This window comes from Dromaius novaehollandiae, chromosome 23 (genome assembly GCF_036370855.1).
Source record: "Dromaius novaehollandiae isolate bDroNov1 chromosome 23, bDroNov1.hap1, whole genome shotgun sequence".
In the NCBI taxonomy this organism is placed as follows: domain Eukaryota; kingdom Metazoa; phylum Chordata; class Aves; order Casuariiformes; family Dromaiidae; genus Dromaius; species Dromaius novaehollandiae.
In genome coordinates, this window is record NC_088120.1 from 11,676,194 (window position 1) to 11,704,010 (window position 27,817).

The following is a 27,817-nucleotide window of genomic DNA, read 5'->3' on the forward strand; positions in this document are numbered from 1 at the left end:
TACCTTGTAATGCGCCATCGAGCCCGCCCAGCGCCAACGCTAACAGCGACTGCGCGCCTGCGCCCTCGGCCTTTACGGCGCGAGGGCTTCCCGGCGGTCACCATGGCGACGGGGCCCGCGGCCACGGCCCGGCCCTCCGCCTCGCCCTGACTCCGCCCGCCCGCGCCGACCGCGCGCGCCGCTCGGCGCTTCGGCCAGCGCGGGCCCCGGCCGCCCTCCCCGCTCCGAGGGGCATCGAAGAGCCACGCGCCGTGAAATCTTCCCGTCCAAAAGCAAGTCCACTTCCCCGGGCCTATCTGTAAAGTAGGAATAGTTATGTTTTTTTCTTTTGGTGAGACACAGCGATACCAACGGACAAAAATCCAGTTCCTGTCATCACAAAAAAGAACCTATTTTACAATCTTATGCCTGCAGTTTCAGGGTCTTTTTCCACTTTTTTTTTCTTCAGTGTCTCCAGTTTGCACTGGAATAAAATTAAAATTTCCTATTGGCAAGGCACTGATGAAACAGTTTTTGACACATGTCCCCTCCCCCCAAAGAAAAAAGCAAATAAAAATCCCCTATCAACAGCAGGAAGAAAACAGATTATTTTGTATCTCATCTTTAACCAATAGAACTTTGAATGACAAATTCTATTTGTGAGCATCTGAATGCTAATGTTTCTATTATTTAGATAGTGGAAGAAGACTGCATTAAATACTAGGCTTTTTAATACAGGCACATTAAATGCAAATATGCATTAACACAAATTTACGTGCCCACTGAAAATTTTACACCAGAAGATGCAAAGAGTAAGGCTACAATAGCAGTATTAATTCGGATATATATTTTTAGACTACGTTTGTGTCTAATTTTATTCAGTTTAAATATTATCACCTATAGTTTTAATCCTTGTATTTTGCTAGGCCCAAAGTTTTAACTTGAACTTTCCTTACTGTGCCTAATATGTGGATTTATAGGATTTACATTTTCCTCTTTAGCTGCAAGGGTAATGGAAAAGCTTATACACTGGGGTTTAAGTCATCCTTTTATTAAAAAAAAAAGTAAATACACTGTTTAAAGGTTGCTTAGCTAATAAGCAAAGGTGTACACAACTTTGTTATCTATGTGAAAGAGCTGGTTAAAATTGAATAATTTAGCTACTCTTCAAAGTAGCTATTACTTATGTTGCGATGTCCAGTCATTCTCGCAGCATTCACTGGTGTTATTTACTTGTTAATTCACACTAAATTTGAAGATCAGTGGGGGCGCGCCTGCTGCTGGCATTACTTGACAACGATATTCGCCTAGACGGAGGGAAAGGCTGAGGACTATCGCAGTTTCTACTTTGTTTGGATTCTGAGCTCACCTCCCCGATGGAGTTGGGAGTGTCTGGTCGGCTGAGGTTTTTTGAGTCTGTCTTGGAAGTAGCATGGCTTTTGCTTGCACTGAAACTGCTCGGTCTTCTGTTGCTGTTCTTTTGGAGAGAATTTGTTGAGGGCCCTGCACTCTCAACCACTGTAGAGCAGTTCCATGAGGTGCTGACTCCACGTTGTCTTCTTAAACTGTTAATAGGAAGGGGACCAGATTGCAGTGAAGTTTGAGATGGCATTTCAGCAAAGCTTCTCAAGCACATGCTTGAAGCTGCATCTGCACTCTGAGTACAAACAAGGAAATGTTTCTTTTCAGCTTCTTTTTGAGAATAATTTTCTTCAGTAATTAGCCCCCTAATTAAGCCTTCATTATTATTTGTGCTAGTATTTTGAATCTGATTGTCTAAAGCATTTGTAGCTGGCCTCTGCTCTGGCAGTTTATTTTCCTGATTGTGATGGGTGTAATTGTTGCTACTTTCTGCACGGTTATTCTGAATAGACTGAAACACAGCAGGAGTACTTAGAACTGGGTAGACAGCGGCATCAGTTTGCTTTTCCATTAAAAAGGTGTAACCACTAAGTGCAGAAGGAAGAGCTTTTTGTGGAGTTGCAGATATTCCCAAAGAAGAGCGTGGTATTGCAGAGTATTTCTTAGATTTATTTACGTAGAAGTCATCAAGGTCATCCTTGTTTTTATCCTGTCCACAGAGTCCCATTTTAATTTTTCTGAATCCTAGGTGGATAATTTCTAAGATGTTTAAGAGCAATGATACAGTTGCTATTGATTGCATAAATAATATGAACACTGTCTTTTCTGTTGGTCTTGATACAAAGCAGTCAACTATGTTTGGACATGGATCTCTCTGACATTTATAAAGGGGATCTAGCTGAAAACCATACAGAAGATACTGCCCAATCATAAAGCCAACTTCCACTGCAGATCTAGTAAAAATATGTATCACGTAAGTGCAGAGCAAAGAGCCTCTCAGGGGTGCTTTGTTTAGCTTTCTTTGATCCAACTGCCGGAGTTCTCTCTCCAGCCTTTTTCGATTTTCGGTCATTTCTAATTCAGTGCTTTCAAGTTCCACTCTGACCTGAGCTTTCTTTTTTTGCCTCTCTTTTTCTAAGGCTCTTAGTCTGTATAAAGCATGACCCATATACACCAAGGAAGGGGAAGACACAAATATAACTTGCAAGACCCAATATCTTATTAGAGAGATAGGAAAGGCCTCATCATAGCACACATTTCTGCAACCAGGTTGCTCGGTATTGCATATAAATTCTGATTGTTCATCATTCCAAACATCCTCAGTTGCCACCCCAAGAACAAGCATTCGAAATATGAAGAGGATAGTTAGCCAAATCTTTCCAATAATAGTAGAATGAATGTGGACCTCCTCTAAAATGCCACCAAGGAAATTCCAGTCTCCCATGGTCATTCTGCCATCTTAACACTAAAATGTATGAGAGAAAAAAGAAACATCACATATTGTAAAAGCTGCAGTCCTTCCTTAATGTATTACCAAGAAAATTCCACTAGAAGAACCATCATATCTCACATTGTAACCACTGCAAGCATAACCTACTACTCACTGGTAATCAAGACGGAGAAGTGTATCATCCACCCGTGTCTAACGCATCAGTAAATGATATCGTGATAAGGACATAACTAGGAGGTATTAAGCATCCTCAATCTGCATCAAAGTCAGTGGAAACTGCGGTGCTTAACTTCTAGTAGGAGTGAGTTCTTAGCGTAAGTCGACTTAAATACGCCTTTTTTAGAGAGTTCCTATGTAAACACACCAAAATCTCTCATGCAGTCTACATAAACTGTAAGCTCAGAGTTATTTTTAAAGTCTCTTAAATAGTATCATACTCACCAAAAGTTCATAAAAGTCACAGAGAAGAGTGAAAATATGGCAAAAATAGAGGTATTAGCTTTTATGAAGGAAGACTGTAGCAACCAGTTACAGTTCCTGCTGATAGTTAAGGTGTTTCCCTTGTAGAGGCAGCCATCAGAGCAGGCTGCTCTGTGACACTCAGAGGAGTTTTAAGAGCATTATGTGATCTGCTTGAATCATCATCTGACGGATAGCAGTGTGAGAGCAGCATCTTTGTTTAGGACAGCTCCTAAGTTACTGAGGTTTTATTTTGCTTGCAAGGAAACAGAGAAACATTTCCCGGTCATCTTTTCAGATGTTCTGAGCTCCGCGTTGCAGCTGAGGTCTACGGTAATGTCCAATAACTGTTTTGTGGTGAAAAATTGGTTATATAAATGATCTTGTGAGGGAATAAAGTATCTAACTGAAAATGTAGTATTAAAATTAAAAAAATACTTTTAAGCATAGAGTTTGGAGCAAATTTCTTTTTGTTTGTGGATAACAGCAATAAATAAATAAACAAAATCGCTGTAATATTAGTCCAGTTTCCTCTGATCAATATCAATATCAATCTGTATCTGAAATACAGCATACAGTGCATAGGTGTCAATCCGTACTATCTTTGGCCATGATTCTATTACAAATAAATTGTTTATGCAAAAATTATATACTAGTATTTTCATTAATAATTATCATCTGAGTACAAAGAAGCGGGTAATATTTTTGTGTAATCACACCTCTTGCATTTATTTCATATTTTTGTTCTGATCTCCGTTTCAGGACACTACGTTGTGGACAAGATTTTAAATTCTGTTTCAGTATTTATGTTATTGTAAACACTTATAAAAATATTTTTCTTCTATATGTGCAGGGATAACTATTATGTTCATATATTTAACTTTACATTGTATGTGCAGTGCAATTTAATAGAATTCAGTTATATTAAGAACAGAATAATAAATTTTCTTAGTAGAAAGGTAGTTTGAGACACAGCTTTCTGTTCCAATGTAGTTTTCACCTTATAAAACATGATTATTAAATTAAATGGAAGTTGAAATAATATGGTTGCCATACTGATGACTATAGAGGAAATTTTAAGTTAAAAGAGCCTATTAAACATGAAAATGCACTTTCAAATTGGTATGTAAATAGACAAGTTAAACTTTTTTTAACATAAATGAATTAAAAAAATGACACTTTAAAAATAAAACATACCTTTCTTTACAAAAATCTGCAAAATTAAAGGTCCGTGGCATCCAATGAAAAGTTATAACCCTTGCCATCTTCCATCTGTGTGAGCCAATTTCGTATTTTAAAACAGTTTATTTCACTAAGGGAGCAATTACAGGAATGCAAGCTTTGCACATTGAACTTATATTTGCTAGGGATGGAGGGAGGAGAAAATCAATCTGTTGTTCAGTTTGCTATGGCTCCTAGCACAATTTAATTATAGCCAAATTATTATTTCCAGTGAAAGAATCTTGTTAACAGAAAGCTAGAAATGAAATAAATACAGAGTTCTAACTTCTTTCAGATTATTTTCTCTTTCCCCTTTCCAACCCCTTTTCTTCCAAACTGTCAGAACAATCTCAGCTTCAGACTGCTGTCAACCAACAGAAGATGGTTTATACTTTTATTCAGGGAATACATTTCTTATGAAAATTTATGTCATCACAAATGGATTCAGAACATGCACCGCAGCCAAACTCACTTGGTTAATGAATGGCACAACTATAGATATAGATTTTCTGTGACTGCATCTATCAAGGCATCGGTATTCTTCTTCATTCTTTTAATCAATGGCTATAAAAGTACTAACTTTCAGATTAAATTTTAGTTTATTTGCTATCTCAACAGCAAAGAACACTCAGCTTGCCTGTGCAAAAGTTAAGAAGGTACACCCTTACAAATACTATGCAATGTAAATTTTTGCTGAAAATCTCTTCTATTGGAACAGCTTCTCATCATACTTGTGATGTAAAAACTCAGCAATAGTGTTTTTGATCCCCCCAAGCTCCCTCGCTTTCCATACACAGCATCTGTCCTTCTATTCTACAGTTCTTGACCTCTCATTTATTCTCCTTATGCCATCTTTCTTGTCATACTGACTTAAAATATCCCTAAACATCACAACTGTTCTATTCTATTGTTCCAGTCCATTTAATTCAGTATTTCTTTTTAGGAGCAAGTCATTAGAAATGGAACCAAGGTTCCCCCTTCATAATGGTACGATTCTATTGTGTCTCCATACAGGATGGTGAAGAGGGAGCTACTGGAACAGAATGTATACTCCCTATCCTAAATTGCCCTTCACCGAGTTTAAAAAGGAAAAGATTCATGTGGAAGAGGAAGAAGTGGAACAGTCGTGGCAGAAGTTTTGGAGATCGGAGGTACGTTGTTACAGTAAACGACACCTTTAAAGAGTCTTCCTGGCAGCTGTGGATAGACTGCAGCTTGTAAGCTGAGCTGATGCAAAAATATATTTAACATAGCTTTAACTGAAAATTTCTTGAGCTGATCAGACCATTACAGTACATTTTGGGAGTGATGGCAGGCTGGGGAACACGCTTTTGAATGTTTCACAACCTGGCAAATGCTTGCAAAAATGTTGTGGGGAAGGGATGGAAACAGGCCTCCTTTTTGAAAAGGGTGGATAGGGAAGGAAATTTCCTTTTTTTCTGTGCAAAGATGTTCCTGGAGCTAGTATCAGCACCATAAGGGCCAAGGATATGAACCTGTTACGCAAACCTGGTAATAATGTGTAACTTCCGCTGCTAGGATCAATAATAGCTGAGAAGTATATCTACCACTATAACACTCCTTTAGGTTATTCTCATCAGTGCACTGCGACAGTGTATTACTGATACAAACAGCCTGTATAGGATAAATAAACTTCCTCTACTGAGAACTCTAAACAGCGAATCAATATCTTTTAATTTTGGTGCTGAAGATCAGTCAATAGGTCATGTCCGATTTCACAGTTAAATGAAAGCTAACCCAGAAGTAATCGATCGTTTCTGCAAGCTATCAGTTTGTCTACGGAGAGCCATTTCTAGTAAGTGCTTAAAGCAAGTTTTTAAACACATATTTCTGCCAGAAGAATTTTACAGTTGGTTAAAAAGATTCTTAATCTGTTGAAGTGGCTTCTCCCCCCTCCCATCCCTGACACTGAAGCCATCTTTGTTTGAAAATGTTAAGTATTAGATGAGAATGAACTATGGATTCTGAGGAGCTACTTGTTTTGTAAAAGATTTCTGTTAAGAGGAACATTTAACCATGTGCACGTAATATTCAAAAATGCATTATCTCATTTAAAACGGTATTTCGGTCAAATGACATCTTGACAAGTCCGGCGGGAGAATTCAGAAAATGAATTCAGGTGCCAATGCCAATTTTATAGCGGTGATGCTGCTCTTTTACTTTAGCCCAGATATTCTGTGAATATTTATGGAACTGTCATACCAACATTCAGTATTTATTAACAAAATACTTAGTGATGCAAGAACAAAACACTCAGTTTTCTCCCAGGTCTAGAAGCTAGCTTGCTCACTTTTTGGGTTGCTTGTTTTTGATATTAAATATCCCCCAAACTTTATCTAACTGCTATATCGATTATGTTTTCTTAGCTCAAGGTCAAACACCATAAAAATCATTCCGTCATGGAAAAATTCTCTTAAGATCGAGAGCTTTTTGCTCCTGCTCATCAATAATGTGCACTTTATATGTACAATTGATTTTTATTTTCTGCTGTATTTGTCTGACCCACAATGGCCATCTAGATAACTAGGGGCACAAACATCAGTTTGATATATTCAGGATAATGCACACTCACTCCTATCATTTTCTTTCAATAGTGAATGTAGGATCACAAATAATAAACTGCAATAATGAGTAATTTGGATGACCGTACAACTCAATATTGTCTTTACGAGCACAAAATCTAGCAGTAGTGTTTGAAGGCAGATCACAGAATAACGTTTAAAGGCAAAGGCACACATTCTTCACCTTTGACTGTTTTCCATGCTAGTTTATAAAATCACTTTTTATTTCTAAGATATACATGCAATTTGGTAGGTGCAGATTTGTATTTTCACTTACACAAGCATTATTTGCGAAGACTTGCAAACATTTATCCCAAAGTGTTTTTTTTTTCATCACAAATGACTTATTTTTAAACTTATATGGCACACAATGTTTCCACTTAGACTTCCCTTAAGCTGACATTTAAAGTCCCATCCGTACCACTACAAAACATCCCAATCTGATGAGCCTAAGCACATTTAAAGAAAAGACTGTTGCTTTTCACTGAAAGACGCAGCTGGATAACTGCATTAGCATGGGTTGTTTTTGAGCAGGAGAGAATGGGAGATGATAGGGTATGGCGCTTTTGGAGAAGCTGTGGAGGATGAGTTTGTGTGGAACTTGTAAAAGAGTGAGGTTTGCTTTAGAGTCAGTAAGAAAGGTTTGGATATTTCCCCCAAAATAGCAAAGGCAAAGGGAAAAAAATATATATATATATCTGATCAGGACAAGAAGAAAAAATACCCGAAAAGTTCAAGAGGCAATGAAAGTAGTCAAAGAAAAGCTCTGAAGTCCTCCACCCTTTCGTAAGGACCCAGAGGCTCTTTTGTATAAAACCATTACCTAACACAGGTGATCCTGAGGACTAGAGAAGCAGACAAAGAGAAGAGAATTCAGATAGGATTTAAGGATGTGGGAGGGAAGGAGAAAATGCACCCACCTGCTGAAAAGGGGTATCTAGACAGCAGATCCAGAGGTTTGAAGTAGGACCCCGAAAGCCAACAACCATGCAGACAAAGCAGAAGGGACTAGTTAACAGAGAAGAGAACTGTAAAACAGCCTGGCCACACTAAAGGAGTATGAGAAATGTACAAAACCTGAAAATATTATAAAAAGAAAGACAGCCCCACAGGAGGCTGGAGACAACACTAGAGATAACTACAGCCTGATGAAAACAGAGACAAAACACTGAAGAGCTAAAGAAAGAATGTAAGGAAAAGCAATGGAGGGGACTAGAAATTCTCAGTTATACAGGTAAAAGGCATCCTTCTGTGATCAGAGTTTTCTTATTAAAAAGGATAAAATAGAGCAATAAAATGGATCCTGCAAATGGAGGCTATGTTGACTTTCAAAAGCAAGGGTACAAGATGTGCACCTCAGGCTGAGAGGTCTCTGCAGGAAGAGGCTTTGGATCCTCCTCCAAGGTCAGACAGGTGTCACTGCAAGGTCCCATTGGGGAAGACCTTTGCAGCACGACAGAGAATCTAGAGAAACACAAGCAACTGCAGTGACTTAATGCAGCAAATTGTCTAATTTCAACATCTGAGCAGATGGGGCTTTGACGTGAAAAATACCAAGAAATATTTCATTGGCTGTTTAACTGTGGCATATCGCATTATACCTTGTAAAATAGCCTTTGTTTTTCTGATTATTCTTTGGGATCTTCCAAAATAAGAAAAGGATACTGAGAAAGTACTCCCAAATAATATTTAGTGATACTGTACAAGGTAGTTAGTAATACAAAATGAGCAACAGTGATTATTTAAAAGCAACCACATTCATCATTTAACTTACCAATCTATAAAATAGTTTGAAAGTTTATATAAGAATTTAGAGACATTATTTGCTTACTTATATTTTATGCAAGATTTGCTTGCTGCCTCCCTTAATATTTTTGTTAATAGTTCTCTTGTGGCTGGTGGAACTTAGTTTGCCAGAGAAAGAGACATTGAGAAATACAGCAAATATCACAAACAGAAAATAAGCAGGAACGGTGACCCAAAATCTCAGATCCTTTATAAAATTTTTTAACAAAGCAGCTGCAAATAAAATAGCCTATGGACATCCCAGCTACACCTGCTACATAAGCCACAAAAGACACCCCCCCCAAAAGGAAAGTAAACTTAACTTACATTTCAAAGTAATGGGGTTTTAGCACTAATCACAAGAATTTAAATGCACTCAGTAAATTTTGCTTTAACCTCAGCACACAGCTGAGTAGCAGGAATAGAATCTTTAGATATTTATCTTCATGTATTTAGAAGTAACCTTCTGTGCTGCAGAGGTAGTTTTGCACTGTCACAGCAAGTTGTCCTACCCTGCTAAGTTTCTTCTGGGACCGGGTCAAGACTGAGTTCCTCAAAGCCTCCAGCACCCTTAAAAGTTTTAACCTGCTAGCTGGGAACAAGAAAATTTCTCTTTCCCAGTATTCACCTTTTGACATTCCCCTTAATGCAAGGAAAAGCTGAGTGAAAAGAAGAGAAACCCAGATCAAAGCAACAACAAAAAAAACCCCACAACCTTCATTCCAGAGTCAAATTTGCAATGAGAATCTTTGAGTCTATTCTTGTCCAGTTCCAGCTGGACACAACTCAAGAATTTCATTTTTTTTCTCCATTGCTTTAACTTTTTTACTTTGTACTTTAGCTGACTCTGAAAGCACAGCCTCCAACCGCTGCTGAACCACAAAATTAAATTAAAGCACAGGGAGTAAACAGGGAGGAGAAATCGATGGGTTCTGTGGATTTCTCTGTCAGCTGCTGTTCCCGTGATCATCTTATCTTATCCTGAACTATGGGAAGAGCTGTTGGGAGATGGAGTCACTTTAACATTGGATCAGACTGCTGTGTCCTCTGAACAAGTAGTAGAAAATTAGATCAATAGCATGAGCCCATTCTTTGCTAAGCAGTTGGATTGCTGAATTAATCTGTAGTATGGAAACTAAGCTGTTTTTTAATCTTCTGCTGTCCCACTATGAAGTTAAACAGCAATGCCTGAAACCAGCATAGATCAGTGCAGATACTGGGCTTCATAGGCATTTAGTTTACTGCTGTTATATGCATCTAGCAGCTAAGTCAGACACTGGCAATGAAAATCGTTATCAGCCTTGGAATTACCTGTGTCTAGCAAAAAGGAAAATCTCAGGCAGGACAGAGATTTTCTAAAATGGGTGTTTAATTTTTCATTCTTCCCTATCTCTATCATATAGTGTCACTTTTCCAGGTAATGTATAATAGCAGCACTTCTCCTGAAGTTTCATATCAAGGCTCCTAGAGAGCAGTGTCAGTCAACAGAGTGAAGAGAATATGTTTTAGAGCTGGTATGAGCTCTTTTAAAAACTGCCTACTGGTATAGGGATTTATTTTTCATTTTTCAATTTAAATAGATTGACAGTCCTCATCCTGAACCTATAGGAAGGCAATGAGAAAATTTTGCTCTTTTTTTTTCCCTTGTTTTCACTAATTGTACTAAATTGGTTTACTGATGGAAAACAAATTATATAAACCTGTATGGATGGTTCTAAATCACTGAATGCTGCAGGTGAAAGGGATTGTTGGTGACTGCATTCAAAAAAGTCATTGTTATGCTGCACAGCCACAGGCTTCATGCATCTTTGGTAGTAAATAAACTGAAACATTTCTCTCTAGAAAATGCAGTTCAGCAATTTCATGGACCTGGAATAAATGTTTTATCATAATATCTATTTTTCATTTATACAGTGCTAGTTCCACTCCCTTTTCCCCTACTTTAAACTTGGTCTGTTTGAAAGTTTGGTGGTTTTAACTGAGTTCAAGTGATACATACCAATCTTCTGATCCTGAAGTGGGAGCTATGTCAGATGGTCTGCAACATGATAAAGTGATGTACTTCATTCATGGGCTCTCTCGTGTGCTCAGAAAGCACAGTGATGAGAGTAGTATCAGTGTCTGTCTAGAGAAACAGACAGACATAATGAAGGTTTGATGCTGTTGATAATTTCAGTGGCTTCCTGACCATTTATCATAACAGTACATTGGCTTTTTTTGGCAGCCACAAGCAATCCTAAACTTGTCATTTTTTCTGCACTGCTTACAATATATTTATTTTTGTAGGGAAGTGAGGCAGATGGAAAATCCTTGATGCAGTAGCCACAGCAGCTGATCCACCACTGAGCAGGGACATGGTCAACAGAATGCATGGGCGTATACGCAGATGGCCGAAAGGACAGAAGAATCGAGACAGATTTATGAGGTCAGTTTTCCCAGCCGATAATGTCCAGATTGCTGTTTGCCCTGTTATAACCTTCTTGTGTTTAAATGGATGTGAAACAGATAATCCAGCCTTTGGTGGGAGCAACAGTGATAAAACACAAACATTTCTATAGCCCCACAAGATTATTTCTCCAATTCAGCAGAAAGTATTGGCTCGAAGATTGCTAAACAGGTCATAGTATTTTTATACTGGCTGTGTGTGAATACAAATTTTCTCGGTCCAGGGGAAGAGAGAGAGTACACTTGCTTAGTAAGCTATAGCAGGAAGGATATTTTCATCTTCTCACTGTAATGCAACAATGGCAGATTTGTCCTGAGCAGATGCATGTAAATGACATCTACTCTCCAAACACGGAATCAAAATCACAGCCACAGCACATAATGCTAGGCCAGGAAATGCCAGTTTCATGGAAAAAGGGCATGTGTTCACAGGTCCACACAGACTGCCTCTTGAAGGGCCAGCTGTAGCTGTGTAAGAGACTGTTCTGTAAAATGGGGCAATAATTTTGAGGAATTTCCATCCTATCATGTATAATAACTGAGCATGTTGCTTTTCCATACCTAAAAAATTAAATGCAAATGCAGTTCTAAAGCACCATCCCATTATGATGCTGCTATACTAGTTATCTCCAGTATAGTTGTCTGAAACTTAAAGGAACAAATGTGACTCTATTTTCAGTAAAAAGCAGTTTTCTGTTCCATAAAACTGTCTCTCTCTCAGCAAACAAACCTAAACTCTTTTAATATTGTTGCTTGAATCTTTATTTCCTTATTCTTTGGGGAAAAGACAAATTAAGATATGAACTTTATATGCAAGACACTTTAAGATATTGAAATTGAATAGTGAAAATAACTTTCTGGTGGGAATGTGTTAAATAACATTGAACACAAAGGTTCGTTGTCAGTGGCAATTGCCAGCTGCAAAAACATACAGTATTAGGATGCGAAGCATACTAGGAAGAAGCAGGCACTTGGGAAGACTATAGTAGTAAAAATGCTATTTTTATTTAAAGGGCTATACAGTCAAAGTTCATATTCCAGTATTTTTTAAAGGTTTGGATTTCAGTGACATTGAAACTTTTGGACCAAAATGCATCCCTGGAATCATATTGTTCTCCCTAGGATCAAATGAGAAGAATCTAATCCATCATATAAATTCTTATTCTTGTTGTTATGGACTTTATAAGTTACTTTTTTCCCCTCATTTTTCATTTTGCATTGCAAATTGAAGGAAATGATAACTACTGCCTGCAGAAAGTGGCAGGTTATGTTGATTGTTAGAGGCAGTAGGCAAAACTGGAAATTATTATGGAAGGGAAACAGCATAAACAGATATTCAGAGTAACTATTTAAAATGCAATGCAACAGTTTCATCAAGAAAAATCGAAAATAGTTTGTCTTATTGAACTTTAGCTAGAGCCTGAGTTGCTGGCATCCTGGAAGAGAATGGGGAACACATCTCATGCAGTTGGGAAAAGAATCTGTGCCAGATTCTGCATGAGAAGGTGTTTGCACTGCAAAAGGAAAAAAGTTTCTGTCCTTTATCTCATGTGTCTGTGGTTACAGACATTCTCTTATTTTCGTGATATAAATGTTAAGCACATGGTCACGGTTACTTCAGAAGTCTGACCTTTTAATTTTTCTTATTTCCCTTGCTTTAGTTGAGTGGGGGAGGTAGTAACAGAATTGCCAACAAACCCTGTGAGGACCAGATAACAATTAGGTGATAGTACACAAATGTCGGGCTTCAACAAATTAATCCCAGGACAGTCACCCAGATGTGTTTATAGCAGATATTCTGAACACAAACATAATGTTCTAATCTGCATCATGGTGACGCTGTAACAGATGCCAAATGCTTCCATTTTAACCTTTAGGCAATGCACCAGCATCTGTCACATAGATATTTAAGATGATATTTTGAAGGAGTTGCTTTTAATTTTTTTACAATTACAATCTCATTTCATAATATTCCACTGTCCCTTGAAATACTTAAAAGTGAGAACAGGAAGCAACATAAAACATGGAGTGATTTCAGATGCTGTCAGAGCAATTAGGGAAATTAAGTGTAGTAAAGCTGGTGTACACTGTCTTTATTCAATCAAGCCATTCAATCAAGCCATTAATAAGCCAGTAAGCTGATTTTCTTTGGATGCTGTTTCTGGCAAAGGATAAATCTGTTGTCTAGAGTATATCTGTGCTTCTTCAAGAATTATTAGGTTGAAGTGTAAATATTTGATTAAATATCATAGGTCGCTGGAATCTATTTCATCTTTTTACTGTGGGTGAAATTGTTCTGTGGTCTGCAGCCTTCCAGACACAGCAACTGTGGATTTTTTTTTCATTCTCTTGGCATACTATGAATTTATGTTTTGCTTATAGTGTTTAATTAAAGGAATTCTGCAATCTTCCTTCATTTTTTTAGCCATAAGACATTGCCTTTGCTCAGAGTCTACATTTGTCCTTGGAGACAAGAAATAGCAAAGTACAGAGTGATATTTCTGAAGAGTTAACATCCTGAGGGGATAGTAATTTTCCTTGTACAAAATTAAACTGCAGTGCACTAGATCACCAGGTTCAGCTTCTGATAGACTGGTATATTTTAGCTATCTAACATTAACAAATAATTCCTCACAGTCATTCTTCTGAAGAGAAAGATAAGATTCACTGACTGCCACTATGAAATGAGAACAAAAATGGGATTTCATATAAATCCTGAAATGTTGCCTGCGGATCTCTCTCTGTAACTTTTATTCTCAGATAGCGTCATGTTTCACCTTTACTGCTCATTTGATTGTTTTCAAATCTTAGGCTTTAAATATGCCAGGATGGTTAATCTATAGACTCAGGGGATTAATGTCAGATAATAAATTCTCCAAACAAGGGGAAAGGAACCCAAACTTCAGTTAGAGGGAGGGGGGGCATGACTATACCACACAAAGAAGAAACTGCATTTCACTTTAAATACCAAACAAAATCATGGCAGAAAGTTCCTAGACAAAGTCTGCCAGAGAACATGGACACATAACTACAAAATAAGTACTAAGGAATCTTGGAGCTGAAGTTCTGTAAGAATGTAGATGTTTGGTCTGACTCACTGCTCATGCTAAGGCACTTTGGGAGGGAAGTTAAATGCTTACCACATGTACCTGCCACAATGAAAACTGGAATTTGTGGCAAAGGAAGTCCAATTGCAAATTTTGCAGCTTTTACATTGAGCCAGACAGTTGAAAGTGGACATTTTCTTTCCATTCAAGTGTTTTTGCCCTTCCCTCCATGTATGGGAGAGTAGAGTGGAGAAGGGAAAGCCTGTTTTTGTGTTACTTATTTACACACAGTTTTTAGGGCATTCATTTCTGGACAAACAGCACACCAGCACTTAAAGTTGTGAACAGAGAGCAGTTGTCTGCTTCAGGTAACTACGGTCTTCGGCATAAGCATAAAAAGCAAGTATAAGTATACAAAATAAAACGGGTATAGAAAAATAGTGGTACTTACTGTAATACAAGGTCTTCTAAGAGCGTGAGAGTAGTTTTTACGTCCTGTTATCTTTCTGGTGATTATTTAAGGCAAAATATTGTGATGTATATGCAGTCCCCACCCAGGGCAGAGTTGTGCTATGGGTTGTGTTGTCTCATAGGACATTCTGGGACCAGGCCTTTCCCTCCTCAGGTGAGAGCCCCCTGAGTGGAGCGGGCAGGCTGGGGCTTTCCTCATGTGCCTTTACACATTTACACAGTAAAGTCTGTCGTAATTTCAGACCACCACGCACATAGGTAGCTGCCCCCAGGGAGTGAGTGGGATAGTGGCTTGTTAAGGCCTCTTCCAATACAAGCCCCATGAGGGTGTAGCAGCACCAGCAGGCAGTAGTGTTAAAGCAAGCCAAGAAGTTGCTCATGGTACAGAGGCTGGAGCTGTGCTGCTGGAAGAACATTAGCACACCTGTGTTCCTGAGACAGCAGTTCCCGAATCTTTCAGGAATCCTTCGCTGAGTGGTGTTTGACCGCTTCAAAATATACCCAGATCTCAGCACGAGCAGCTGCTTTCCCCTCTTGTTGAGGCAGGTGTCTCACTAGATGTTGCAAAATCTTTCTAAACCTCAGATCATCCCTGTGCAAAACCTGTAAGAGAAATTACAAGGGGTCACCAAAATCGGATGGGCAAACTGTTTCATAGATTTCACCACAAAAAGGCTAATCGTAACCTGGCAATCAGTGAATGGAACTCAGGAAATTAGTGCAGTGCGGTTGTTTATTTTCAATACCAGATTTTCAGTATATTTGAAATTTCTCCACATATATCAATTTTACTTTAATCTGTGATGACTTAGGATAAAAATGAGACTATGCTAACAAGGATTTTTTTCCAAGAAATTATATAGCTATGGTTATCTTTTGGAAAGCCTTAAATAACAGTCTTATAAATCCAAAGTCTTTGAAGAAGATACTGCAGAAGAAGATACACGGCAAAGACCTTACCTTGCATGCAGTACAGGACAAAACTTTCCCAGGGCACTTCTGCTAAAATAGGCCCTTTCGGAAACAGATTGCCAAGGAACACAATGCAGCCTTGCTAAAGGGATGGGCCAATTGAAAAGTCATTTGCAAATAATAATTTCTTTCTCGACAGAGATTAAGCCCAGTGAATTTCTATCCCAATGCTACGAAGGCTTTGAACTGCTGGAAACCAGCATAGAGCACAGAGACAGAACAGGGCTTTACTTGGCTTCTAAAACACTAGGTGACATCCTAATGTCTAAAGGAGTCCTTAGAAAAGCCAAGCGTTTGCATCCAAGAAAGTTTATTTCAACCCGACTCCGTGATGATAGTTTAGCTTATGCTGATTGTTTCTTAGATCTAGCAGAAGAAGAAAAAAAATCATGTTACTTGAGAAGCAAAATTCTTACGGTAAATTTCCTATGCTAAAAAGATGATACAAGTGAACTACATTAAAAAAAAAAAAAGAAAAAAGCAACCCTGAAGTCGAACACAAAGGAAGAAATTGTAAGCAGAGCGTGGCCAACAACTGACAGTCAATTCAAAACATATACAGCATACAGTCTGATAAAGCCCTAAGATGTCTACCAGACCACTCGCTGCTGTGACAAAACCTATTTTATTTTCTGTGCAGTCTGTAAGCATCTTACTTCAGAAATGCAAATAATGGTTTTTTTTGTCTCTGCACTAACTTGAGATTCTTATTGCAACAAGCTCTCCACAGAACCTACACATAACTGCTGTCATAATGTCACTTTGAGATGGGCGGCTTGACAGAAGAAATACTTTTAAAGTGTGAAGAGAGGACTTGAAGTTAGTGGAGCATAAGACACACACTTAGCTTCTAAAGTCCTAATTACTTTCTCCACAAACCTCCTGACAGCAGCAGGACTGCAAAACAAGGCAATTTGTAATCAAAAACAACAAGAATCTCACAGCACTGAAAGGGACATTGGAAATTGCTATCGGCTCTTCAAGACCAAGGCTAAAGTCACTTTCGATGCTTGCCTTTCCCTCGGCATACGTATTTTCAGTCTGTAACTTCAGTCAGCAGAGGGCCATCCAGGACGTGGCCTGCAGTTTTAGTACTGGTATCCATTAAAAAAGAAGAGAAAATAATCTCTCTGCATAGACAATATTGCTTTAAACAATGGCACTGGGAGCTAATTTGATGCCTGCGAGTCCAGACCCCAGTTTGGTTGGAGAGCTTGTCATAAGCACAACAGGCAAGTCAGCAGTTGAATCCCCCCTGCCAAGGTTGTGTCTTTAGATTAATCCTCCTGACTCTGCAATAAAAAACATTTCAAGTGGGAGGCAAGTAATATGTTATACCCTGACACCTGTCCAGTACCCCAAGGAATGAGCACAACTAGCCTGCAAAGCCCCTGGATCTCAAATCCACCCCCAAACCTGGACAGAAACCGCCCCCACTACCCCCTAAGCACCCCCAAAGCCTGCCCCAAGGCCACCAGTGCCTCCAATACCCCCCCAAGCCCAACCCCAAATTCTGCCCCGACACCCTTAAACCACCACCGAGTGCCCCGATACCACCATCAGTCCCAAGCCACCCCAGGCTCCTGCCCCCGGACCCTCGTGACCCCGGCGGGCAGGATCCAGGCCCCGGTGCCCGGGTGGGTGGCGGGGGGCCCGCTCGCCTGCCCCGGGAACAGCCGGGCGGGTGCCGGGCAGTGCGGGGACAGAGGCACAGGCCCCTGCCCTGCGCCCCCTCGCATTTACACTGCCTGTCCCAGTACGACCAACACAAGCTAGTATTTGACAGTGCTTCAGTCTCAGTGAAGATGTGCCTTGATTACGGACTGTAATCAGCGCTGCGGCGGGTCGCTGTGCGCATGCGCCTTGCGACGGGCTGAGCGCACCGCCGCTTTCCCTTGCGTGCATTGCAGAGCGGCGGGTGGCGCAAGCGCATTGTGGCGGGGCGCTCGCTGCTGCCCTCCCTTCATTACACGCCGTACTGCAGCCAGGCGGCTCACGCATGCGCCCCGCTGCGCGCCCCGCTTTCTGCTGCCCTGGCGGATGACGCGACAGCAGTGCGCGGCGCAGGCTCTGGCGTGCTTATTGCAGCTCTCCGTCCGCGTTGCCGTCGCCGGTGTTTCCGTAATAGGTGAGGTAGGTAACCACCCACTCCCGGTGTTCAGAGACTGTCGGCATAGCCTGTCTTTGCTCGTCGGTGCTCCCCGGTGTCGCCGGGGACTGAAACCTCCGAGTTGCTCCGTGTTGCTTTCAAGCCGGGAATGCCATTCTCTCCGCTTCCCAGTGGGCGGGCAGAGCTGCCGCGGTGCAGCCGGGCGCGGCGCCGGTGTGCGGTCACCCGGGGGGGGGGGGACGGGGACAGAGCGCGCAGCCGGGTGCGGTGCCGGGGTGCGGTCACCTGAGGGGGGGGGGACAGAGCGCGCGGCCGGGTGCGGTGCCGGGGTGCGGTCACCTGAGGGGGGGGGGGGACAGAGCGCGCGGCCGGGTGCGGTGCCGGTGTGCGGTCATTGCCCGTCCTTCCCCCCCATCCCCTCCCATCTCCCTTGCCCCGTCTCGGGCAGCGCATGCGCAGTGGCTGGAGCACAATGGCGGCGATGTGAGTGAGGTTTTTTTCCTTCTTCGCGGGTGTTCCCCTCAATCCAGCCTCCAGAAGCTTTTAACCATCCTCAAATTTAGTCCCAACGACCTCTAAACCCCACCCCGACGCCCCAAAAGACCACAGGATTCTTCTAGACTGCCCCCACACTGTCACTGATTCCAGGCCTTTTCCCAAACACTGTCCCAACAGCAGCAAGCTAGTCCCGCGAAGACACGTTATTCCCAGTTAACACAGATGTCCCTCCAATGCGACGTATTATGTGACTAGTCATCCACAGTATGTAATAGCAGCCTGGTTTTATTAATAATTACACATTAATTTATAAAAGGTGTTCTCATCAATATCGGTTGTGCTGTGTGTCACCCCCCGGCTCAGTCTCACTTTAGAGAAAAAAGGGTCTTGTGATTAATATCTAAGCGACGGGATGAAACAAGGAAGCAAAAATGCAGTTCAGCAGACCCTTGATATCACCAGAAACTGCTGCAGTAGGAGGTGTTTTGGCATGGGTAACTAAGGTAACTATTGATAATGAATATTTGTTATTTCTGTCTCCCAGAGGCAGCACTGAGGACTAAGTAACTCATTCCTACCCTGTGGATATTTTTACCTGTATCTGCCTTAGTTTGGTTGTTTCTGCTTTGTGTTGTTATCTTATATGCATATATAAAAAGCAAAAGATATAATACTTAGTTTTTTAGATTAATTGCCATGGCTGAAGTTGAAGAGACCAGAAAAATGTAAGCAAGCTCAAGTAAAAAAATCAAATGGAACCAAGCAAAAGCTGTCTCCCTCTGCCAGAAAGGAAAAGCCCATTCCTCCTGGTGAGTAAGGATTGCCATTAATAGTGATCTGAATAACAGATCACCAACATATAACAGAAGGTCTGTATGCATTGCAGAAAGTATGCTACATACATATATTTCTCTGTGTGTGACTTCATGTATCTGTGAAACATATTTTAAAAGCTACAAGACAGCAAATTATTATCTTAGGGGAATGGTGGTCAAGTGACCAGAGTTACTGAAGAGGAAGCGAGAGAGAGAAGTGTCTGAAGTGTAAAATTGAGAGATCAATTTCAGTAAGGTTCAGTTAGTGCAACCCCTGGTTAATTGTGTGGGAATGGTATTTGGGGAAACAGGAAGACAGATAGAAAAAAGGGTTAAAGCTTTGCAGAATAGAGGCTCCTTCTTGTCAGTTCCAACTTAGAGCAATTTCAGGAGGATTTATTTTTTGGTGGTATCACCACAGCATGGTGGAAATTACTAGAAGGGAGTCGGGAATGGAGCTGAAACAAGGAACATGACACTACTTTCACTAAACTGGGAGAAGTGGCTGTAAAATCTCCTGCCCTCAAATTCCCAGGACAAGGAAAACCTTTTTCAGTAAGGATTCCCACATCTGCCAACTCCATGAGAGCAGCGTTGCCACAAAACAGTGGTAAGGGGAAAGTGGGTGCCAATAGTATTATCCTTGCATCCCCTTTGGGGCCAGAACAAAAATTCTCCAGCTGTGAAAAAAACTGTTTAGCAGCAGTCTGGGCTGTAACTGTCTTTGAGAGTTTTACCTTTGATAGCACAGAGGCAATCCAATCTCCTCAGTTCCCTCTAAAGTAGTAATGTCAGGGAAATGAATAGACAGCAGAGTATCATTATCCAAGTGGCACAGTGAGCACTAATCTTAATGAGCAGGGGGGTTCTGTGCAAGGGCTACAAGAAGTGGATCTTCTTGTGCATGTCTGAATTGACGGAGGGGCAGAGCACAGTTGTGCCAAAAATGTGGATGCAGAAGGTTTCTGAAAGATTAATCTCCAGCGGCTGCTTAGTCTAACTTTCCTTTCGCAGCAAGCCCAACTGTCTTCATAGCTTCCAAAACAGGGGCTGGTATTTGTGGCTTGAGTATTCCCATTTACCTTGCTTGTGTGTGTATTAGATCCGCTTTTGTGCTTATAAACCACTTCGGATTCTTACGGTTTTCTGCAGAGCTTTGAATTTATTTGTTTATTTATTTGTTTATTTTGCTTTGCTCCCCCCCCTGCTTTTGTAGGGCGATGGATTTTACTATGCCTCCATCAACGAGTGCTGGCTGACAAAGTTATAATGTCCCAATGGAGACTCTTAGGCATGATGGAGGAGTTTGGATCCGCAGCCTGCCAGAAGAATGTTGCCTGGGAGGGGTTGCTAGCCTTGAGCTATAGGCATTGGTGTGCACAGCTCGTTTTGTCAGACACGAAGGGGTTTTCTTTGGTTGCGGAAATTTTAGCTTGACTTTACACCCTACAGTGGTAGTACTTTTGTATTTATAAGTTGTGTTAATCCTAGGTGTTCAGAACACTGGGGAACGACTATATGCTGCCATGAAGAACTACACGCTACCACTGCTCTCAGACCTTTGTAACTTACTGTGTGTCAAGAACGGCCAGGAGAACCCAAACGCCAGTGGAAAGGTTCTCTGCCTGGTCCCGACGAGAAGCCTTCAGCCGTGGGAAGGCTGTCCACGTCCTTACTAGACTTGTGAGTAATAAGCCACGTTTTATGGACCAGCAAAGGAGGAGGGGAATAGTGACTGGTAGCCCAGTCACTATGGCATTGCTATTGCTAGCAGGGCCACGAAGTCTGTGTGAGGCTTCCCCATTCCTCTGCCACTCTCGTCTGTCTCTTTGTACTCCTCTGCCTTCCCAGCCCTCTGTCCACCTCTCCGGCCTTCTCTTTCCATTTCTGTCCCTTTGTTTGGCTCCTCATCCATCTGTTTGCCTCCCTACCCCTCTTTTCCCCTGTTTTGTCCTATCTCTCTGTCTAAATTCCCCTCCCTCTTGTTCTCTCCCCACCTTTCTGGCCAGCTCTTCATCATTCCCATTCTCTTCCCATCGCTCCGACCGGCTCCCTGACCCTCTCTTCCCGTCCCCGTTCCTCTGTCCGGTTCTCCCCCCTTCTCTTTTGCTCCCTGTCCCTCTGCCAACCTCCCCTTCCCTCCTTGCCCCTCTTTACTCTTCTGCCTGCCTCCCCTTCCCTCTTTTTCTCTCTTCTGCTCCTGGTCCTCTGTGCAGCCCTCCCTCCATCTGTGTGGCCCTCTCTCCCTCTCTTTCTATTCCTTTGTCCAGCGCCCTGACCCTGGGGCCAGGTCTCTATCCTTCTCTTTCTTTCTCCATCCCTCTGCCAAGCTCTCTACCCCTTTTTTCTTCTGTTCTGCTCCCTGTCCCCGTGTCCAGCTGGAGGTCTGTCATTGCTGTGTGTTTTGGCTGGTGCAGCGGGTGCCGAGAGGCAGTTGGCGCTCAGCAGAGCTGGTGATCGGCTGCGCCCAGAGGGTGCCATCAATCGGCCTGGTTTGGGTCACGTCAGACACCTCCGCGGTGGCTCTGCCTGCGGAGGCGCGGGGCTGTGGGTGTGCGGCGGGGGAGCACTAGTGGGCTAGAGATGCCGTGGTCAACAGCAAAGAGGCTCCTGGGAAAGGTGTCGCAGAGGCAGAGAGCAGCAGAGGCTCTGAGTCCTTGGGTGTTAGGACAGGCACTTGTGGTAGGGCGGTCTGGAGCTGCTGTTGTTGTCTGTCCTACTCGTCAGCACGGTCTGCAGTCACTGCCTTTTGTCTGCCTGCGCGCAGCCAGGGCTGCCGCGCGGTGCAGCTTGACTCGCGATCGTGATGCTGGCGTCAAGCCCACTTTTCTGTCAGGTCTGCCTTTATGCAAACTGGTGTCTTTCCTACATCTACAGCTCAACTTGTGTTGTTGATTTAGTGCTTCCTGAGGGGCCATACTGTGCTGTCAACACTGCAACACTGCCCCCCCCCCCCCCCCCGCCATCGCTTCCTGACGAAGGATGCTTTGAGGTTGTCTTCGCAAGTGCAATCTTTACAGAGCTTCTGGCTCGTTTCTTTCCTTGAAAGTCATTTCCCTTTGCTGTTCTGGTCCCTCCAAACAATTTCTGCTTCTAGTTGGGCCATAATCCTTCCAGAGCTTCCTCCTTTGAAGTCAAGGGGTTCCAGGGGCTCCAGTGTTGCTTTTACTTTGAGAGTAAAGGCCGTTCACAACTGATGTCTTAAGCGTGCAGCTGTTTTACCACAGTTTTTTGCTTTCGCAAGTTATGGTTACTCCTTTCAGGAGCCAGCTGCAAAAGTGACTTTGCTATAGCACAGAAATGGGGTTACACCTATATGAGCAACAGCACCGTAGTACACAGTAAAACCATAATCTACAGTACTGGTAGCACGCTAATTGGCAAAACAGTAACAACTTTGGTGTTGGTAGGACTGAGAGTTAGTTGGTTCCATTAAAAACTACTGAATATAATTTTTGATGTAGGCCAATATGCCAATATGCACCTGAGTCCTTCTGACTGGGTGTGCAGAACACCAAGCTCCTTTCTCTAGAGTGGGGCTTTCAAATTCAAAGCGTGTTCCTTTTTGCAAAGATACTGCATACTGCCTATGATTTTTCCATGCTTAAGAAGATGGTTCTCAGATCAGACAACTTCTTTGCGGTGATGGATATCTAGTGCTGTTTTCCCAAGACATGAATGCTGTAGTTGCACATTTTTACAACTCAAGTCATCTCATCAGTACCAAAAATCCCTTTGTCATCAACTTGATGCATGAATGCATACCATACATGTGCTGTGTTTTGCAGTGCCTGTAATCAAGGAACCCGGCTTCTGCTGTTTGTAATTTATAGCTGTGTGTGAATAAATCTGCTCCTTGCAGAGCAAGACTGTATGCAGGTGCAGTCTTTCTGATCTCAGTGTTGTAAAGCTGCCTTTAGTGGCATACGGTATGTACAGCGTGCTGCAGAAAGCTTTTCTAGGCATGAGAGATTCACCCAGGCTTCTCATAGCTCTCAGAAACCTGATGTTTCATAAGTTCTGTCTCTCTGTGTGTGTATATGATTCTCCATTCTGTGCTTTGTGTGTTGGTGGTCTGTTCATCACAGTAGCCAGTAATGGGAGGGACATCTGTCCTTAGGGAGAGAAGTGGAGTTTCTCTTATTTAGAGGGGGAGACGGCTTTAGATTGGATCCATTTCTTGCTTCTGCTTTCAGTTTGTTTACATTTTGCACTTCTCTTTAACTTCAGCTAGGGAAATTAATCTTAAAAGAAAGTATTGCATCTTTCCCTTTTTACATATACATCTGTGATGACAAAATAGAACAAACCGCAACAAAAGCAAGCTAAAAGCAGGATACAGCTATTGTAATCCAGCATTGGAATCCAACAGCATTGGAATGGATTACTTCCAAGCTACTCCTGCGAGGCAAAAATAACAAGCAATTGCTATTAATAGTGACTTTGTGATTCCTGCTAGAACGTCTCCTCCTACTTTTGTTGACTCTAAGGGTCCCAACTGGTAGCATTTTTCCTTTTCTTTTTAATTTTTCAACCTATCTCGTTATTCTTAATCAGTAACTTGGCAGTTCTCCACATTATTCTTAATCAGTAACTTGGTAGTTCTCCATCTGTGCGTGTTACCGATCAATTCCATCCATTCCTTAAAAGAAACTGACAGATTTAATAAGTAAGAATTGCTACATGTAGGTATAGATTTTTATGCTCTTTTTCTTTGTTACTTTTAAAAGAAATGCTGGGTGCACTGTCTGAGTAAAATTCGTGCACTGCGGGGTTACCTGCACACTGGTTAAGCTTTGTCTATGAAATGTATTTCCAACACTCAGAGTGTTCTCCAATACATATCTCTGCCATCTTCCTTCAATGTGACTTATTCTGGTACAGTCATAATATTCTACTGTTCATTATTCACTCCTCCCAGACTCCAGCCATGCTTACACGGTCATGTGAAAATCACAAGCAACAGTATTATTACTAGGTCTAGCAGCTTCTCTTTGAGTTGCTCTCCTCTGTCGTCCTTACGCCATCCCTGGAACTTAATTTAAAAAGACAAGGAACTCAGTTTAAAAAGGCAATATAACCACCACTAGGTGCTTATATTTTTGGAGGACTTTTCCTGAGCTTTAACTGTGACTGATGAAGCAATTTCATCTGAGATGACTTACGGCTACATTTATCTTTTACAAAAGCCTGAACCATTTCTTTTATGAACCATTTCTTTTATTTCTTTGAGTTTTTATTTTGTATCTTCTCCATAATCTGCTGCACAAAGTCTCCAGGTCCTGCTGTTTCTAAAACAGGTTTTTTGTGTGTGTAAACTAAAGGTGTTATTAATTGCTCTTCTTGGTTCTGTCTGTTGCAGAACGCTCTCTGCCAGGGGGCATGTGGTGGTGGACACCTGTATTCCTCTGGACTCTTCTTGACACGGTTATTGTGAGCAATGAATGCGTGATTTCAGTAACTTGTGAAATGCAGCCTTGCCCTCACAGCCCAAGGGACAGAATTAAGGTGCAGATAAGCCATATTAAGATGCTGTTGTTGAAAGCTTTAGGGATTCCTCCCCCCCCCCCCAAAGTACCTTTTTTTCCCCTTTTTGGTTTATCATAATATGTACATGCCGTGAATCGCTTTGAAACTGTTAAACATCTGTTTTACCATTTCATTCCTGTTTAACAAGCACCATCTACTATTAGGCTCTCAGGAATGCAGTGAGCACAGAACTACATGTATTTTGAGATGCGCTTTTCCAAAGGTGGTTTGGCTGGGTTGGGGGGAGATTAGTCCAACCCGTTGAGGCTACCTCTACTCTTGTTTAATTTCATTTTGAATTTCTTCCTTTCTTTGCTTTCTCATAGGGCTTGTTTGTCAGCTAAGAAATAAAGAAGACAGAACAGCCTAACCACATAGGAGAGCTGATATACGGTAAATGTAAACGCGCTAGACCTCCGGTACTCCACAGGCGATTGTTTAGATCTGTGCATTCAAATCTATAGTTCTGCATTCGGAATGTGGCCTTTGTCCCAGTATCTAATTCCTTTGTGTCGTGTGGAACCCACTGCACGGCTGCCAATCTCTACAACAGGTTAATGGAGAGAATGAGAATGCTGCATTTCAACTCGTGACTGCAAAAGAGGATCCTTTATGTCCAGTTTCAGATTTATGACCTACTTCATCCTTCTGCTTTGACATTGTTTCTCAGCAGGAATGGTAGCACTTTAACTGTGCAGCGGTTGAAACCAGTAATTTATAGGCCAGAGAGTTATGCTGTACCTTTCTTTGATATGCATTTCATCCTTGTATCAGGCTTCTGGGAAAATAAATGGTACAGACTTCCGGAAGGTGTGCCTTTACATAGGTGGTAAATCTAGAGGCCTGTCTGAATTCCAAGTGGCTTGTAACTTCATATCTGTCTTCAGTGTATACTTCTCTATTGCTCTTATTCCAGGCTTACCTCCGACAAACTGTATCACTGTGGTGTATTGCGTTTCAGAGGCAGTGATATACTCAACAAGAACATGAGAACTCCTGCTCTGCAGTGGGCTCTGTAATCGATGACCACAGGATCCATGCTCTGGGCCGGTCACGTTAGGCCTTTGTGCAGAGTATTCTTTCTAGTCACACGCCCCGTGTGATCCTCTCCTTCCGCTGTTTTCCCAAGGGATTGGAAATGCTTCTGGTAAGTCCTGTAGCTTCCTGAATTTTCCACTGTGTCCTTGCTGGTACTGGATACCATTATAGCAGGGAGAGGCAGCCTACATATGCTCAAGGAACACTGAGGCACAAAGAAGTTGCCTCTTTGGCCCACCTAATCTACTTCAGAGAGTTTTATTTCTGACCTAGAGCTTGGGACTTGGAGTGCTGTGCACAGCAGGCATTGGTTTCCCTGTTCTTTGAACAGGGTTATCGATGCCCTTCAGTTGTTTCTTCAGAGGGGGGAGTTGCTGCAGGAATTGCTGGGGAGGCCCTGACCGCAGGATGTGGAAAAGATACCTTTGACTGCATCCAGCCGAAGAAATGTAAGCCGAAGGATCAGAGTAAATAACTGCTTGTCTAGGTCTGTTACCTAGCAACACATTGTCAAGGTTTTTTTATGAGCAATCATACTCTATCAAGTGCCTATTCATTCTGTGAATATTACTGCAAGAGTGCGTACGTTACGTTAGAGCAGATTAAAACATTTATCATCCTATTTTGTTTATTGAACGGACCGCGATACTTGGAAATACCTGCAGCAAAGGAGACACAGTAGTCAGCTTCCTTGGAGAAGGTGTCTTGTCCTGTACGCTAGGGCTTCCTGTACATTTTGACAGACAGTAGTGAATGACCGATCTCCTTTGAACCCCTGGGCAGCAGAAGGTTCTGACTGGAAAGCAAAATGTTTCTTGCAGCCGGGTTTGAAGAAGCTGGCTACCAATCAAAAGAAATGACCAGCTACCAATCAAAAGTAATGACCAATCTGTGGAGTCACTGAAAGTTTTTAAAAGACAATTATCATCTTTTAAGGAAGGCAATGCACTTTAATTACTAATCCCTGTAGCAATCGAGCCAAGTAAGTGGTATGTAGGAGGTCAAGCCCATTAGTCTTTTTCACACAGTAATAGCGTTTAGGCTATGATCCCTCTTATACAAGTCCAGATATTTTAGAAACTGAAAAAGCCTTTTTAGCTTGTTTCCAGTAGTACCGCAAAAGGTGATCAGAATGCTAATGTTTTTGTGCTTTAACATGGTAGACATATGCTGGGCAAACATCTCTCACTGTTTAATAATAAAAAGTGTGCGGTCTGTCAAGATAATAGCGTAGCTTTCCTTTGTCTCTTTGTTTTGTTTATCAGACAATAAAGGCAAGAGTTTGAAAATCCTAAAGATGACTACAGCTTATTTAATGATTGCAACCTGTCCCATTACTAGTGTGTTTGATTTTTTTTTTTTTAACAGCAGCCTCTGACTGTTTTTGGTCTATGGAGTATTTTGCAAGGTTAGAATGAAAGCTTTGTTAATAAAGCCTCTAGTATAATACTACCGGGCTGGAGTATGAAAGAGAGAGAGTCTGTGCCTAGCATCAGGCACTGTAAATAGCCGGAGATCAGACTGGACAAGGGCAGTGAAATGTCTCCAAAGGCCAGTGCTGGAGTCGCGTGCTGGCCCGGGGTGACAGGACGGGAAGTCGCGGGGGCAGCGGCTGTGGCGGTGCTGCGCGTGGGAGCGAGCGCAGGGGGCAGGTAGCGCCGCTCGCTGCCGCCCTCCCCGCTTACAGAGCGGTACTGCAGCCGGCCGAAGAGCGCATGCGCGGTGCCCTCCCCGCCCCGCGCCCAGCTGCTCACGGAGGGTGAGGAGCCAGCGGCGCAGGGAGGGACTCCGCGCATGCGCAGTAGCTCATCGTCGCGCTCGCTGCTGCCCTCGCGTGTAGGAAAGCCAGTAGTGCACTCGTAAGGGGGATGCGTGTGCACCGTGCGTGCCGCGGCGCTCACTGCTGCCATCGCGTGTCAGAAAGGCAGCAGTGCAGCAGAGGGCGGGAAGCGCATGCGAACAGCCTTCCGCCGAGCTCACTGCTGCCATCCCGTGTCGGAAAAGCAGTACTGCACCCGTAAGGAGGAGGCGCATGCGCACTGCCGCTTGCCGTG

General features: G+C 42.3%; 2 protein-coding genes and 1 long non-coding RNA gene across 22 annotated transcripts in view; 1 reads left to right on the top strand and 2 right to left on the bottom strand.

The window, feature by feature from the left end:
* Positions 1–138, bottom strand: part of RRAGC (Ras related GTP binding C) — a 22,970-nt gene extending 22,832 nt beyond the window's left edge. The window contains exon 1 of one of the 3 annotated variants that reach the window (XM_064525300.1): positions 4–138. In XM_064525300.1, coding sequence (XP_064381370.1) covers positions 4–104 — 101 coding nt within the window. In that variant the 5' untranslated portion in view covers positions 105–138. The remainder of the gene's footprint in view (positions 1–3) is intronic. The other 2 variants (XM_064525299.1, XM_064525301.1) reach the window with 2 other exon arrangements.
* LOC112985211 (uncharacterized) overlaps positions 1–27,059 on the top strand; it is a 27,336-nt gene extending 277 nt beyond the window's left edge. Inside the window, exons 1-10 of one of the 18 annotated variants that reach the window (XR_010392720.1) lie at positions 289–303; positions 3,515–3,583; positions 5,486–5,622; positions 11,125–11,263; positions 15,913–17,906; positions 18,559–19,190; positions 20,688–20,879; positions 24,559–24,704; positions 25,052–25,118; positions 25,687–27,059. This is a non-coding gene — a long non-coding RNA (uncharacterized LOC112985211). The other 17 variants (XR_010392725.1, XR_010392727.1, XR_010392729.1 and 14 more) reach the window with 17 other exon arrangements.
* On the bottom strand, positions 1,010–2,791 carry GJA9 (gap junction protein alpha 9). Its single transcript, XM_026103669.2, has one exon. The coding sequence runs from the start codon at positions 2,789–2,791 to the stop codon at positions 1,226–1,228; it is 1,566 nt and encodes a 521-aa protein (XP_025959454.2). The 3' UTR covers positions 1,010–1,225.
* Positions 27,060–27,817: the final 758 nt, after the last annotated feature.